The sequence below is a fragment of the Elaeis guineensis genome, chromosome 1 (genome assembly GCF_000442705.2).
Source record: "Elaeis guineensis isolate ETL-2024a chromosome 1, EG11, whole genome shotgun sequence".
Taxonomy (NCBI): Eukaryota; Viridiplantae; Streptophyta; class Magnoliopsida; order Arecales; family Arecaceae; genus Elaeis; species Elaeis guineensis.
In genome coordinates this window covers 145,888,696-145,905,718 of record NC_025993.2, presented here as the reverse complement: position 1 = coordinate 145,905,718, position 17,023 = coordinate 145,888,696, and the positions used below count along the sequence as shown (strand labels likewise).

Sequence of the window (17,023 nt, the reverse complement as noted above, 5' to 3'; positions counted from 1 at the left end):
ATAGAAAGAAAGGTAATGAGCTAGACAGCCCAATAAGTAACAAATATCTCAACCAGATATTTCAGATATTATATAATTTTCAAGAATAATGTTGCAAATAAACATAAAAATATATTTCATGCTGATTTAATGCAAATCCAATAATTTCAAATATTCACATATAATATAATCATAAATCCGATTCGATTCAAAAACACTCGTAACTCAACAGCCTTGACTATGACCAACGTTTAACCCCCATTGACGGGGTCCACAGAATACCAGCGCACAACTCCCACTGGCAGGATCCACAAATACCAGCGCACAACCCCCACTGGCAGGGTCCACAAATACCAGCGCACAACCCCCACTGGCAGGGTCCACAAAAACATAGTTAGGCTGAGAGCATAAATCCGATCTATATCAAAACACTTAGTACCACAATATATATCATAATCTTTCACTAAACATGTGCATAAATCGATATACCTTAACATTTCAAAAGCACTTTTCTTTCAAAACATAATTTCATAAATCATGCATAATTTCAGAGAATAATTATTTATTTTCAGAATAAATATGGAATATCTCGAGAAGATGATTCATTACTTACCTTTCACGGAGCACTGAATGAACGGATCGACTAACTTCTAGGAGATTCTTCCGTGCCTATTATCCAAAATTATATTTTTTTATTAATTTTAATTCAAAATTAAATCTAACAAATCCCAAAATCAAAATCTCGCTTAAAATCAGACTCGTCTCTAAACTCGATCAGAATCATCAGATGAAGCCTTCCCCTATGCTAACCCTAGAGGAATAACTTTAGAGAGAGAGGAATCCATCAAGAGAGAGAAATATCCTAGAGAGAGAAAATTTTAGAGAGAGAAAATAGAGAGAGAAAGTTCAATTCCAGAGAGAGAAAATCAGAGTTCAGACTGAAAAGAAGAGAGAGAAGAGAGAGAAACTCTCTCTCTCATCAATTTCAATTTTTCTTTTTTATTTATTTATTTATTTACTTACTTACTTATTTGTTCATATATATATATATAAATATATATATATATATATATATATATATTATTATTATTATTTTCTTTTCTTTTCTTTTCCTTTTTTTTTCTTTCTCTTTTCTTTTTCTTCTTTTTTCTTCTTTTCTTCTTTTCTTGGTTCTTCCCGTGCCGAACAGGGGACGGTGGGGGTTCTCCAGCCTTGACCGGCCGTTCGGGCCATGGCCGCCGCGGCGGAGGCCGGTGACCGATGGGGGCCATTCCCCCGATCACGGAGGGGCGGGGCTGGCGATCGATTTCGATCGCCGGTGCCGGAAAAATCCACGGGAAAGAGACCAAAACAGAGGTCTCTTTCCCCGACCGGAAATTGGCGACTCTCGTCGCCGGCAGCGCGCACAATGCACGGGGAGGAAGGAAAAGAAAGAAGGGAGGAAGAGGGAAACTTACCTCAGCCTCCGGAGACCTCGCCGGCGAGCAATACGGCGAGAAATCGGACGGTGTCTGCGGCTCTAATTCGAGGAAATCGGAGAGGAAAAGAGGGGGAGGAGGCCAATGATCGGTCTCAAGAGGGAGGGGGTATTCTTATAGAGGACCCTAGGACTCTGAGGGATCCTAGGAGTCCTGATTTTCTTGGGTTTCGCCGGAGAAGAAGACTCCTATCGGGAGTCTTCTTTCCGGTTTGCTCTGTTTTTTTTTTTTCGTTTTGGTGGGCTGAGATTAGGCTTGGACTTGGGCTAGGTTGGGCTGATTTTGGGCTATAACAGTATCATTATTGTGTACCTCATCGTCCCCATCCTCACCTTCTATAACTCCTACGGCATTAGCCTCACCGACAACTTCCTTGCATCCAGCTACGCCAAGCTTGCCAAGATCAGCTACCTCACGCTAGCGTTGGCCAAGGTTTATGTTTGATAGCCAGGTCGTGGGTACCGCCATAGGGTGCATTGACTCTCCACTAGTCGATCTTCTGGATCTTCTACACGGCCTCTCCTATGGTGAGCAGGGGCTCGGAGTACCCAGCACCATATGCCCAGGTCTATCGGGAAAATAGCATTGCTCGGAGTTAAGGGCTTCTCTTCCCTCCCTATGAACTACATGAACGCCTGCATCATCTTCTTCTTTTTAGCTATTGCTATTAATGCACTGAAGGAGGTATGGGGATTGATGGGATATGGTCGCTTCCAGCATCGTTGCTGGCGCTGGCGAGAGTGAGCTCTCCAACATGCATGGGGTTCTTGTCCCGAGCTGCCAAGGCGAAGGTGCATGGATGCCTGCTTATAGACTCTCAAGCTGATTCAATATAGTATGATTTGAAAATATTTGTTTTAAAAAAATATAATTTAAGAAGTATGACTATAGACTCTTAGATAGCTATGTATGATCTTACCAGTGTGTTATAATAGTAGGTATACGGTCCTCACCAGCAGATTATCATAGCTTGGCACACGATCCTTGCCGATGGGTTAGAGTAGCTTGGCATATGGCCCTCGTCAGTGGATTATAGTAGTCTTACACATGGCTCTTGCTAGCGGATTACAATAGCTCAACATACGGCCCTCATCAATGGGTTATAGTAATTGGTATGATTTGATTATAACCCCGTTACGGGTATAAAGTAATCTTAGCATTTAGTCTGAGAGAATTATTAAGAATTATGATGTGATAAAATAACAAGTAATTTATGACTTTATCTATAAAATTAACATGATTTATGAATTTATTTATGCTATGCATTGAAAACTATGTCTATGTAAATTGCATGATTTATGCATATATAAAGGTATGATTGATTTATAATATACTGTTATTATAAAGATTTTATGTTCCAATGATAATCATTTTCTTGAATGATTTATTGATGAATATTTAAACTTATATTTGATCCGAATAAGAATGTGTAAGATTTACTTACTGAGTTGGTGTAACTCATATCTTTTTTTTTTTTTTTTATAGATGAATAAGATTAGGAATGAAGGATGATCCAAGCTTAAAGGTCTATGCTGGCGAGCTTGAAGATCTTGTAGCTGAATCATAATTTATAGAATGATTATGGACTTGTAGTGAATTTTTATAAATTGTAAGACATATGTTGATATTTGATTTTGGATTTAGATGCTTTATAACCAATATGGATTTATTTACTTGACAGATAATGAAATTGAATCTCTTATTATATTTTATTTATGATAGATTTTAGCTGATTATGATTAATATGTTTCGTGCTATTGAGGGCGATACTTCTCGATAGCATGGTCATGTTACATTCCGAATTTGGGTTGTGACAAAAAGAGTAATTATTAATGAGGAAGTCGAAAAAAATAAAATTGAGAGGATGAAAAATACCTGGTTCTTGTCTCGGAACAGACCATCTGCGTCTCTATGCTGGAGGAGGCAAGAAAGGAGGAATCAAACCATTGAGGTAGCTTGCTGGACGATACTCATCTTTAGAACATTAGCTCCACCGATAGAGAGAGAAGAGAGGGGGTTGTGGAAATCCTGATCGTGGGGTAGGTTAGAAAAAAGCTAGTGGTAGGGAGAAAGTGGGAGAGGAGAGAGTTGGGGAAGGGGTGGTGGTGGGATAAGCGAGGAAAAGGATGGTGCTCGAGAGAGAGCAGGAGAGGAGAGGGGATTAGGGGAGCGGCATTGATGGGGTGAGTAGAGCAAAGGCTAGTGGTTGGGAGATACCGAGATAGGGTTGGGAAGCGGCGGTGATGGGTAAATGATTAAAGGAATTAGATTTAGGGTTTGTAAGAAGGGAGGCGCATAATAAAAGTATGCATCTAGGATGCATAAAATCGATGGAATATAAAAAAAAATATATGGATGGCCGTTTAGAAAATATATGAAAGATCGATTTTAAACTGATTTCTATGCAGACGTCCTCATAATTTTGGTATAAGTGAATTGTTATGTTTTTTATTTTTTTTTCTTTTTTTTGTTTGGTTTTGTGTTGAATATTTATATATAATAGTCTAAAGGATATGTATATTGTCAATAAATTTAAAAAAAATAATTAGGATAGTAGATGATGGTTTGGGTTCTATGTTAGGCATGTATTTATACACATATACATACATACATACATATATACATATATACATAGATATGTGCATATATACACATACATATGTATAGGGTTTGATTTAATTTAGTTGTGCATGCATTTTTTTAAATTATTGTTTATGATTTGTTTAATTTTATTTTTATAAAATTAGATGCAATGTGCTATTATGATACTAATTTAATAATGTATTATAATTACGTAAATTAATTTAATTAAAATTTCTCAGTATGGATATTTTCAAGAAAATTATCTAAAATTTTATTTCGAAAGAAGAAATATAAATAATTTTTATTATCCATACAGAAAGTCACCAACAATGCCGCTAATGAAAAAATTATATTCAAGATATTTTGCCATTATATATTTTTATTTTTTTTGATAAATTTTTATAATTTAATCACATTTTCAATAACTTTCTTTGATATTTATACAGTTTGGATAAACGTTCTGAAAGCGCCGAAGATGGAGGATATTTTTGACTTTGCCTTCTATTTGTTAAGGCCTATGGCGTAGCACGGGTCTCATGCCAGTTCATCATTGAAGCTGGCTCCACCGTTATTCTCATGTTTGGGTCATTGACCAATAAGCGGCTGTAGATAGTTGATGGGTTCCATAGATACTCGACCATGTGTCGTAGCACGTCTTTCTTTTCGTTCCCCCCCCCTTCTTGATGATGAAGAAACCATGGGTTCTAACACATCATCGATAAAAGATTTGATAAAAATACTGTTTTTCTGAGTTTACAAAAAAAAAAAAAAACATTTTTTTTTTTGTTTCTTTTATGCAATGAAAGAAAAAGTGCGGACCACTCACTTTTTTTGTCCTGCTCAAAAGAACAAATGAAATAGAAATACAAGAAGCTTAATGGTTAAACAATGAATACCATCACTATATCACCCGGTTTTTGTTTTAGCAAGCAATAGATCAAAAGAATTTACAATTTCTTGGTAGTTTCCATTTTGGATAGTTAAAAAAATCGTTTTGCTAAATATGTCCTCATTATACCTTTTTTTTTCTTTTTTTAATCACAACTATGTACATTCTGAAGCTGAGAACCTATGCGAATTGTGTCAATTTCCGTTATAAAGATCTCCGAACCTCCATTACTTATCACAACAAAAAGTTTGTTCACCTTCCATGTATCATAGTGGGCATGTGGAAAGGCAAGCACTCGTCTACTTGACAATGGAAATCGTTAAGATGCTCAAATTACAGGGCATAAAAAATAATACAGGATTCGTAAAAGGCTAGCATGTGGTTGCAAACTTTATTAGAGATCATGGATCATGATAGTGTTAGATATTATTTGTAACATAATATCTGAAACTCCTTCATACTGCTGTAGTGTCTTCTTCCATTCATTTTGTGTCTTTTGTCCTACTCGAAGCGACAATTGCAATACAAATCATGAGAATGTTCTAATAAGTAGATCTATAAAATAAAGGATGTCTAAAAGGTGAGCATGGGGATTGCAAATTTTATCAGAGATTATGGATCATGATAATGTTAGATATTCCTAATATCTGATATGTCTTGAACTGTTGCAGTGCGTTCTTCCATCCACTGCCTGTCATATTAGTTACTGGCTCTGTACACTGAAAAAGGTGACTAAGATGACAAAAGAAGCGAAGATAAGCATCATGAATCCAAGCATTTCAGGTAGAATAATTATTGTGGCTTGAGATCCTCTCCAGTCTGGCTTGAGTCCAGACTCTTTCGTTAAATTACATGATAGTTGTTATTTGATGACAATATTATGAAATGCACGATCTCGTATATCATGAAGGGCTTATCAGACTATGATTGCTGCATTATATATGCATGAATGGCCTTGATCCAAAATTTAATTTTTCCTAATTTCATGTCTAAACTACAAAGATTCCCAGCTCAATTAGCAGAGGCTAACAAACTAACTGATTCGACCGCAAATTATGGCACAAAAACATGGATGATTGGAATGCATGAGTTGCTAAAGAGAGTATTGGTGTTTAGTTTAGAAGAAATAATGTGCCATCTCAAGCCGATTCAAATTTCTATCGCTATTTAGTCAATAATCCTCAATACACACACATAGTTAAATGTCTCAACTAATCACATATCTCATCTTTTACGTAAATCTCATAAATTGATTGACCAGGTCATGTGGACAGAATTTTTCCTTTTTTTTTCTCCTTGGGTAAGGATGAAGACAGAATTAGGCCTAGGCCTATTCTAATTGGTCGCATTGGATCCGGTCAAAAAGTTTTGCCTCTTTCCGAATACGATCTCTTTCTGAATGCGATGTGATAGGTTTATGACCCAGTCAAGATTGCAAAATAAATCAAGCCCGAGAGAAGCTTGAAGAATGCTAAACCCGGTGACTTCGAGTCAACCCCACAAATCTCCATCTCAAATCATAGTCTTTAACTCTTCATCATTCGCCATCGATGCCTGCCAAGGATGATGGTCCCATGGAAGATGATCATGGTCCCATATACACAATGGAGGTCAACATCTCCCATATGTGCCAGTTGTCGAGTTGCCATCTACAGATTTTGTTCCATGTGAATCGAAACGAGGAGGTCGCAATTGATGCCTCTTTCTTCTGCGATAATATTTGGACTTCCTTGCCTCTCAGAATCTTGGTCTTAACTAAATAAATAAATAAAATCATGATTTGTGATTTTTCTAAAAGATTATTGATTGCTATAAGTCATTAAAAATGAAAAAAAAATATGAGATAGGTAGCAAAGCATCAGTAGGCGTTGCTGTACCTTTCCGATGGAATATTATAGCTCAAATTCTGCGTCCAGTTGGATTAGACCGTCAGAATCCTAACAATCTTAAAAAAAAAACTGCATATATCAAAAAAAAAAGATAGAAGGTTCTCCTATAGAGAATCCTTCGATATTTAAGTTAGTGGCAGTTGAAAAGGAAGAATAATAGAAAAAGATAAAAAAAATAATGAAATTTTTTTTTTTTTTTTTATAGAAAAAAATTTGTTCAGCGGTTAGCAATCATCATAAGTCGGAGTAGTAGATTGTTGACGGATCATTGACAATTGGTTATGGGGCCAGCTATCCATGTAAAGAAATAAAGATCGTTATAATCAAGTGCTAATTCAGAATGCTCAACGTGCCAACGACTTCTTTGAGCTTTCGAACTATAGCATAGCTCATAAAGAATCAGGACGAAGATGAGATGAGATGAAATCGGCAGAACATCGATGATATAAGCCTCGTCTAGGGGTTGATTTTATGTAATTGACTAATATCCAATGACAATAATATATCAAATAATGCATGTTCCAAATCATCTATGTCATAATGTCAGGTGTCTGTGAGATCTTTAAGGATTGAAAGCATCATCAGGTGGATCAAATCTGGATCAACAATACGAAATATAAACAAGTATTTTTTTTTTAAGGAGCAAGAAAAAATAGAAACTGGGATACACAATAATTACTAAGATATTTAAGAAAAAATGGATGAGTATTGGTGCAAGCTCGGAGCTTTACTTTATTACAGTCTAGAAGTTTGGTTGCTAATCTGACTATATAATAAAAGTGGTATTGATGCGGACTTGCAGGGTTTATTGAATCGCTGGGACTCGATGAGATATTGAGGATGTTGCCTATCTTTTTCCTTTTTTTTTTCCTCAAAAAAATAGGGTGAAAAAAAAACTCTAGGTCAAATAAGGGGCATTAGGAGAAGGCTACATGTGGTGTCACAAACTGTCGAACTCTTAAATGTTTCCAGCATTCGCCTACCAACGATCATTCATTATGACGCGGTAGCGTACTTGGTCCAATATTTGGAGCCAATTGACTAAATATTTTAACAAGTTCATGATTGAAAGTTCCACGCTCTCTCGTGACCCACCCAATAGATATCAATATATCGTTAATTTATTATTGAGAATGAGAATGTCTCATATGCTTCCTTCTAATTCCGACATTTCTTTTTTCTTTAGTCCCTTACTATTAAAATCTAAAACTGGTCTTCTCCTCGGGAGTCCTCTCCCTTCGTCACCATCTCGAGCTCGCATCCAACACTTGACGCGGCTGCTGGTGCGGTCCAGCTTTCCCTCCGCACCCAAGACGGGCGCGCACCGCGGGTTCCACTGGGAGATGGGCCCCACACGGAGTGGCCAACGTGGACGACGCGACTGCGGGACCTACCACGTGGGGCCCACCATCTTGCGTTCTGCATGAAGCCCAAGGGCGCCACCTGCCATCTGGCTTGTGCTGGGATCCCATTCGGTTCCTGCTCGATAATTTCGTCTTATATTCATCTGCTTATTGTTAAGAGGATATGGGCAAAGGGATTTTTTCTGAAAAAAATTGTGATTATGGAACATAGGTTTGGCAAAACATGGATGTCACTTTTGGCGAGGACTTCGCACGGGAGTCACGCTTTGTTTTGATGGAGGACTCATTCTTTGGAAATTGCCTAAAGGTTGACCAGGCTCAACCAATGTTTGTTTTGGACACTGGTGGATGTCAGTATATACAAGCTAATGTTCTACCCAAAAAAAAAAATCAATCAGCATCAATATGAGGTAGGACTACTACTTTTATACTATTTTAAAAGATTATTTATGTGGAAGTAGAACTTAAATATCTTGCATGTCTCACGAAAAGCAGAAGCCAATTTCCATCATGCGCTCAAAACCCCTTTGCCAAAATAAAAAAAAAAAATAAAAAAAAAAGAAAAAAAATCAAAACCAAGTTACTACCAAAAAAAAAAAAAAAAAAATCAAAACAAAGATAATTGTAGTGAAAATGGTGGCATTCCAGTGAATCCGGTCCGATTATTCCGATTTTGGTGAGCAAGGGCCCCACCTGATCAGGTTGTCACCATGGGCTGTCCGCCAGCCACGTAAAGGCCTCGCTCTCGCGCGGCCTCCAACTGGGCCCACACCTTAAGCATCCGGCGTCTCACGGCCTTCGTCACCATTCTTTCCGACGCGTGGCTGCTATTTGCTGTCTCGGCTCGGATCGTCGCCACGTTGGAGGAAATGGCGGCTAGGCTCAGACTCCGCGTGGAAGCTGACCGAGGATACAGTGAGAGTCCATCGACTTGTGCTTCCTCCACCGGATAGTGGCCTTGCCGCCCATCTCTTCCGAGTTTCCGGTGGCTGGCCAACTTGGGGAGGCTGTTCAAATAAAGGAGGCGTGCATCCTCCCATACCAATTTAATATATATTCAAATGCGGGGGGACGGGACGGGACTGGTCGATTGCGTACGCCTTCGGGTTTTGCAACTGGCAACGCGCAAGTGAATCCCGTGACCAAATGCATTTCTTTTGTCGTCTTATTCATCTGTATTCACGCAAACACCAAATCCAGTGGCAGCTCGTGCGTCCTCCTTTCCCATCCCCTGGTACTTTTATGACGAATAAAGATAAAACAATAATGACACGGCCATGCATCATTTGATGTCCCATAGTATCGTAGGCAGTACAAACGGACAAAGGGGCTGCACGGGTGATGCATCAGCTGCCGGATGCAGAAATCTCTGCAACCTAGTGAGTAGTGAATTTGTGCAAATTCTCTTGAAAAATTTTCCATCGAGAGGAAAAATGACTCTTATTCATAAACATAAGCAGTGAACCTTTTGTTCATAAACTGCACTTTCTTATGGACACCACAAGAAGTATCGATAAGGAAAAGCTTAATGCAATGATGATAAACTGTATTGTCATATATAAAGAATTTAAAAGTACGTTCTCGTGCGTACAGCTTCTCTTTCTACACCTCCCCTTTGTACAGGTGTAAATAATTACAGTGAATGACTGACGTGGGGGTCTGCATTAACAAAACTACATTTTGCCATGAATTTTCACCGATCAAGTCACCATTGTAAAATCACCAAACCAACGGTAAACCGAAAAGGTTAGTTACAAACCATCTCTCTAGCATTTCACAAGTCACTCATCAAATTAGACGGGACGATGGCCCGCCGCGCTCGCGGTGATCGCGTCCTCAGCCTTGAGACAACGGTCAAAAGTTCTCAAAAGCCTTTCCCACCCCCGCGGCTCGGCTCCAGCCGCCAGACGCCGATGACGAAATAAAAACCAGTCTATTCTATCCAAAAATTAATGCCTCATCGTCAGCGGTCAGCATCTCCTTTCCTTTCCTTTCTCTTAAAGAAAAAAAAAAAAAAAGAAAAAGAAAATAATAATAATAAAAAAAACAGCAGTCCTTGAAGAAGAACGTTGGAAATAAACTTCCAAGTCTTGTATAAAAATACAAACGTCCCTGGACCTGACTAGAAAAAGAAAAACCCTATCGTATCTCTCCTCCGATTGTACTGATCTTGGAGCCTCTGTTGCAGGGAAAGAACCCAACTTGCTACTCTCTCTCTCTCTCTGTGTCGTGGTGGTGGCAATGAGGGGGAGGAGCTCAGGCTGGGAGGTCTCCTTCCTAGTGGCATTCTTCCTGGCAGTACAGCACCTGGGTCTGGTCACCGCCCAGGGGACCAATTCCTCACGTTGGCAAACCTTAAGCGGTACACACAAACTCCTTCTTCAACCCCCTGCCCTTTATTTATTTATTTTTTTGGAGGTTTGGTTCTTTGGTGGGATTAATTTCGGCGAGTGGAGCTGAAGGAAGTTCTTTTCTTTTTTTCTTTCTCCTTCCTGTTCTTTGTGCTTGAATTTTGGTGCTTTCTTTCTCTTTCTCTCTCTTTTTTTTTTTTTTTTTAAACTGAGAAAATTTTACGGATTTTTTTTTATGTGAATCTTTTCGGGCTACTTTGTTTCGATGGGCTTAAAGAGAAAAAAATTGCGGAAGCTTATAAATTTGTTGTGCGTTTTCCAAATATGGATGTCTGACTTACTTTTTATAGGATTCCATGAAGAGATTCTATTTGGATATATTTGAATATGATTTTTTTTTTTGGTGGGGTGGGGGCGAGTTTCATCTCCGCGATGTTCCAGAGAATTGAGGGGGAAAGTCATTCGTAGTGAAGATAGTTAGGGGGTTTTAGTTTTGGGATTTTTTTACTTTTAGAAGAACTTTTGTGAGGTTGTTTGAGGGAATTGAAGGGAGAGATTAGGTTGATACGAGAGAATACAAGTATTTTTTGGCATGTCCTACTAATAGAAGCCTTAATTTGAACTTTTTGCATTCCTATCCATCAAAATTGGCTAATCAGAAGTTTTTAACCGACTGGAGATCAGGATTCTTCCTCGAAAACAATGGCTTGTAGCCTTGAGTTTGTTTTTGGAGATCTAACGTTACTGGCTTTTTCCTGATAATGATGTAATTCATAATCTTGTCAATTATATATCGATCTGATTTTGATGGAAAAAGCATTTAAATTTAAATTTCTAGTGTTTTATTCTTTCTTTCTTTTTTCTTTTTTCTTTGGGCTTTCTTGAAAACTAACAAACAGTTTTCTATGTAGCAGGTAATGCCCCTGCAATCATAGCTAAGGGAGGCTTTTCAGGGCTTTTTCCTGATTCCAGTGCATATGCCTTCCAGTTTGCACTTGCTATTAGCTCAAGTGATACAATTCTTTGGTGTGATGTGCAATTAACAATGGATAAAGTTGGGATTTGTGTACCGGATATAAAATTAAACAACTGCACTAACATTGCAAGTGTTTATCCTAGCCGAGAGAAGGTTTATGATGTTAATGGCGTGCGTACACCAGGCTGGTTCTCTGTGGACTATACATTGAGCGAGCTAACACAGTCTGTTGCATGTAAGTGAAGAAACAGAGTTATTTTTAGCTTCTTACACTCTGTCATGATCCATTTTAACTTAAAGGTGTCAAATTAGAATCTTTCTATCTTGGTTTTTGTTCAACCTTATTGACACTTCACCAATTTTACAAAATCACATATTTGAACTTCCAGTAGTTGAGAAAGCCATTTGGCAAAAGCACATATATGTACTCCTAATTGTTTAAAATGGGGTTGACCATGGAATAGCAGTGATAATGATAAAAATGAACATCTAAAAATGAAAATTTTCCTTGCACAACTTTTTGAATCGTGCAACACTTCTTGTTCATAGGCATGATTGCAATCTTACTGGTTAGAAACATTAAGAGGATTAGGTATTTCAGATGACTTGTGCCATTTTCTGTTGTTAAAATGTTATAATAATTATCTGGGTTAAATTTGTTTCTTTTCTTGGTACATAGGAATTTTTCTTATCAACATATCGATCAGTATTCTCTATTTAATTCTGTACAGATTCATTGTTTATTTTGTCCCATGTTAATCTTTGCCTTTCTATACTTATTATACATGCAATGATAATCTACATTCACAAGTAGGTCTGGTCATGCATGTTATCCATTGATGATTTAGTTAATGGGGAGTCAAAGGGTGAATGCTAATGTTATGGAAGTTTTATAACATAAAAATGATTGAACTACCATATATTGTAGCTATTCCATGGTGTGTGTGCTTTGCCGTTCCATGCTGGTCACATGCCCAACCTTGTTCTGGGTCAGTGTTAGCAAGTCTCAATCTGCATTGCTGGTTCTTGCCACCTGGAATTGGCATGGATGAACATATGCATACAGGGGTATGTTCCTCTTGTATCATGCATATATCTTGCAGGCTCGGATTGACATGGCACAATTGGGGAGAAGTATGGTCACAGTAGTCACATTTACAAAAAAGAAAAGTCACATGATATTCAGCTTTAGAGGTAGTCTGTGCAGAGAAGAGCAAAGCCATCCAGATCATTGTCAACAAATTTCTCTATTGTACAAAACAATGAAAAGATAGAAAAATGATCTTCTAAATACAAATGTAAAAAGGGTGTTTTTGTCCAGTTATCAAATATCATTTATATCTCAAAGAAATTTATAGAAGGCAGGTGTAGGAGCAAATCTATCATTGATGCAGAATATGCAAACAATAAAAATTTAAGAGGATACATGGCATGAGTTATGTTACTGAGAAGCAGCTGCAGAAAGAACTAATCCTTTTATGTGGGAAGGACTCTTTGTCGCAAGATCTATCATAATCAAAGCTAGAATAACTCAATAACTAGAATATACAGCCACCCACATCACACCCCCCCCCCACCCCCCCAAAACCAAAACAAAAACAACAGCAAAAAAAAAATGGGACACTCACCCACACAATAAAATTTGCACTTTTTTCAGATATTTTGTACCATTGCCTTTTCCTTACTTGATCCTTTCAGAGGCATGCCACTGTCAATTTATGACATCTTAATACTTTGGCAGTGTCCCTATGCCCAAAGTTTTAGGGATTGAAGGACTTTACACCAAAACATTCACTTGCATTGACAATCTTACCTAGCTTGATATTACATTGGGCATGAATAGAGCTGAATGAGGATGCAACATGTTGCTGTTGATTTCTGGATCACTGATGTGTGTGGCTTCTATCGATTTGCAATACAATAAAGGGGAGCTTTGTTCCGGCTGGACTCTTCGATGCTTAAGTGAGAGAGGGAGGGCATTTGTGAGGGAACCAAGGATGAATCAAAGATACACAATGTCGTTCTAATTGACATTTAATAGTTAACTTTCATGGAGGATCTTCGCAGGGTCTCCTTCTGCTCCATGGGCTTCTTCTTCTTGTGGTGGGCCTTCTCATCATCTTGACCCTTCCTCTTCTTCTCTGCTTGATCATTGCCTGACTCCCTCCAAGCATTCATTGTATCATTGGCATTGATGCACAGCTTGTGTGAGGAGCTCTGTGAGGTCCTTGGAGGACCTTTTGGATAGGGAGAAGCAGAATGGAGAGTTATTTAGGCGATTCATCGGGGCTGCTATAGCCACGGCTGGATCAAGATCACAAACCTCTAGTACTTCAGAGTTGGAGCAGTTAATGAACTCACGGAGGTTCTCATCCTTCCTCTGCTTGATATTTATCAAGTTGGAAGAGGTCTTCTGGTGATTATGACCACTGATAAGTGCTTGAAAAACCTCTGACTTTGTCAATCAAACAAGCTGGTCGAGTGTGGTTGAAGGTCGGAATTCCATGCTCGAATAGCCATCTTCAAGGTGGCTGTGAAGGCATGACACATGCTTGCATCAAAAGCTTCATGCAGCAGCATGAGTTCCTAGGACTCTAGGTGGTTGATGGGGTCTGTCATGTCATCATATAGGTCCATTTGGGGCATCTTGAATCTCAAGAGGAGGTTCTGCCACGATTTGCTCAGTGAAAGCTGGCATGTTGTCAAGGAGAGGCTCGCTTGAAGTGTTGACCCTCTTTTCCTTCACCTCCTCCATGACCCAGGTCGGATGCTCATTCATTTCATCGAGCTGGCGGGTCAAATCGGTCCCCAACTCTTCATGGGGCCGTCACCCCCTTTCTTGGGCTCCCTTGATTTGTTCTTCGAGTAGGAGCTTTCTTTGGTGTTCTCTAGGACTGGTGATGGTGAGACTAGTCATTTCCCTAGCTAGGTCCTGGTCATTGATTTGACCAGTCTTGGGATTGCTTTGTTGGCTGGTCCCCTCTCTCTTTGGGACTAGGCTCTGATGCAGAATTGGACATGTTTTGAACCTACGTGCACCATTGTCTTCGAAATTCGAGCATCTAGCTTGATGACGGGCTTGCACCCATGACCCCTGGTTGAGTTTGTCCACATTCAATGAATGTGACCAGATCCATTAGGTGTTAGAAATTTGTTTGAGGTTATTATTTTGGATATTTTATTAGGGATTTGTTTCAAGTTATTATTTTGGATATTTTGTTAGGGATTTGTTTCAAGTTGTTATTTCTGAATTTGTTTAGTTGTTATCCAGTTAGTTTCATAAATTTGTTAAACTAATGATCTATAAATAAGGATGCATGGTATTCACGAAAGATGAAGAAAAATTTTTTTTTTTCTCTTAAATGTTTGCCTTTGCACTTTGCGTCGAATGGTGTGAGGCCATATGGGAGTGACTCCCAAATTCCTTTCCACTATTCTGTTCACTTCATTCTTCCCTCAGTCGAGTTGCATCCACCACCGATCCTGACACCAACCCAACACCGATCTACCACCGTGCCATCCCGATCATAGCTCCACAACTTTTGCCGTGTCGACTTCTTCGATTCTCATCACCAAGTCTAGAAACATTGAACCCTCCCACCTTTGGATTCGACATCTAACGGAAAAGCGAAGGTTTGAACATCACAGAAATTTAAATGAACTCCATATTTGAGCAGAATTGACAACAATCCTTGCGAGCCATGATAAATTTTCAACCTTTCTAATTCTTTTCTTGTTTAATTTTATTTCTCTAGTTTCTGCTGTTAGTATTTTTATAAGATTTCATTTTCAAAATTAACTTGCGTCGAATTTAGATTTCAATTTTGCATTTAGGATTTGCATTGCACTAAGTTTTAATTTTAGATATATCATCCCTAGACTTTTACCCTGCATCAGCTTTGATATTAGAGCTTGGTTTCAATTGTGACAACTAGAGCAGGAACAAAGTTCAGAGATGACACTCCTGCAGATCTCGAAGATCTATTTAGTAAAATTTTGTTAAAATTGAATGAACTATCTACCGACATACAAGACATCAAAGATAGGGTTCCATTCTAGAAGCAACTCAGGAATGCAAAAATAAACTTGCCTTAAATAATGTAGCGCAAGAAATTGCCAATGGGATCGTAGGTCACACTAAAAATAATTTTAGGAGACAACTTATGCGAACTCCTCCACGAAATAACCCACTCTTTCAAGAAAATTTAGGCCCTCGAGATGACATCATGAACAAGGTTAAAATAGATGCACCTACTTTTGATAGGAAAATTAGATCCTAAAATTTTTACCAATTGGCTCGTTGACATGGATCAGTTTTTTGACTGGTATGAAATGTCGGATGAACGTCGAGTTTGGTTTGCGAAAAATGAAATTAATCGATGCTGCCATGCATTTTTCGATTGGTGTCGAATGGCATTTAGAGTGAATTGGTTAAGAGCCCATCACCTTGTGGGTTGAAATGAAGGCAAAACTAAGAGAAGAGTACTTTTCCCCAACTTATAAACAAAATATATTCGATCAACTGCTAGCTTTAAATAAGATTCATTTTCGTAACAGAATACATGAACAAGTTTGACGAACTGTGTTCGTTGTGATGTATGAGAGGATGAGCAAATGATCCTTTCACAATTTCGTAAAAGGCTACGAGAGGACTTGCAGCGCAAAATTGCACCACATAGAGCTGAAAACATTGAGAGGCTTTCCAACTTGTGTTGGAGTACAGAAAATTTTTCCCGAACATATGCTAGAAGGTCTACTTTCCAAATTGGGGAGTTGAATCCTAAGAAAATGGTCTGATAGGGACACAAAAAATTCGGGCAGCATGCAAAATAAACCAAACATAGACTTTAAAGGGAAAGGGTAGCCTTTGTTAAACAAGAAAATATACCGGCAAGTGCTACAAATGCCATCGGGTAGGACATTATGCTTACGAGTGTCCTGAACGGATCTTGTGGTTCAACAAGATGTTGAGGATGCTGAAGACATAGAAGCAGTTGAACACATGGCAGTAGACATCCCTAGTGACGAAGAGGCATTTGATCAGGTTGATCAATTTGATGAAAGCATGCCTTTACAAGTCATGAGGGTGTCCTAGCTCACCCTAGGAGAGAAAATGATGGGCGACGGTCATCCATTTTTCACACTTACACAACATATGGCGACAAAAGTTGCAAAGTCATTACAAATGGCAGAAGTTGCATTAATGTATTTCTGAATCAGCAATTAATCATCTAGGTCTTAAACCCGGACCACATCCTAATCCATATAAGGTTGCCTGGGTAGATAAGACCATGCTGCCTGTTAAGTAGCGATGTCTAGTTCCTCTTAGTTTTGCGGCTTACTCTGATCAAATTTGGTGTGATATCCTTCAATGGATGTTTTCATACATCAAGGTGAAAAGGTTGTTTTGAATTCTGCCAAATCAATTTCATCAAAATCAGCACCCCGAGCTCAACTGACCCAATTCGAGCTCATAAAAATATTCAGAAATCCGCAATGTGTTGAAAGTACCAA

The 17,023-nt window shown here is 38.6% G+C and overlaps 1 protein-coding gene across 1 annotated transcript; it reads left to right on the top strand.

The window, feature by feature from the left end:
* The first annotated feature begins 10,286 nt into the window (after positions 1–10,286).
* On the top strand, positions 10,287–12,969 carry LOC140851435 (protein SUPPRESSOR OF NPR1-1 CONSTITUTIVE 4-like). The gene is made up of 3 exons (XM_073242956.1): positions 10,287–10,544; positions 11,448–11,744; positions 12,438–12,969. Exons 1-3 carry the CDS (start codon positions 10,424–10,426, stop codon positions 12,656–12,658), a joined length of 639 nt encoding a protein of 212 aa, XP_073099057.1. The 5' UTR covers positions 10,287–10,423; the 3' UTR covers positions 12,659–12,969.
* Positions 12,970–17,023: the final 4,054 nt, after the last annotated feature.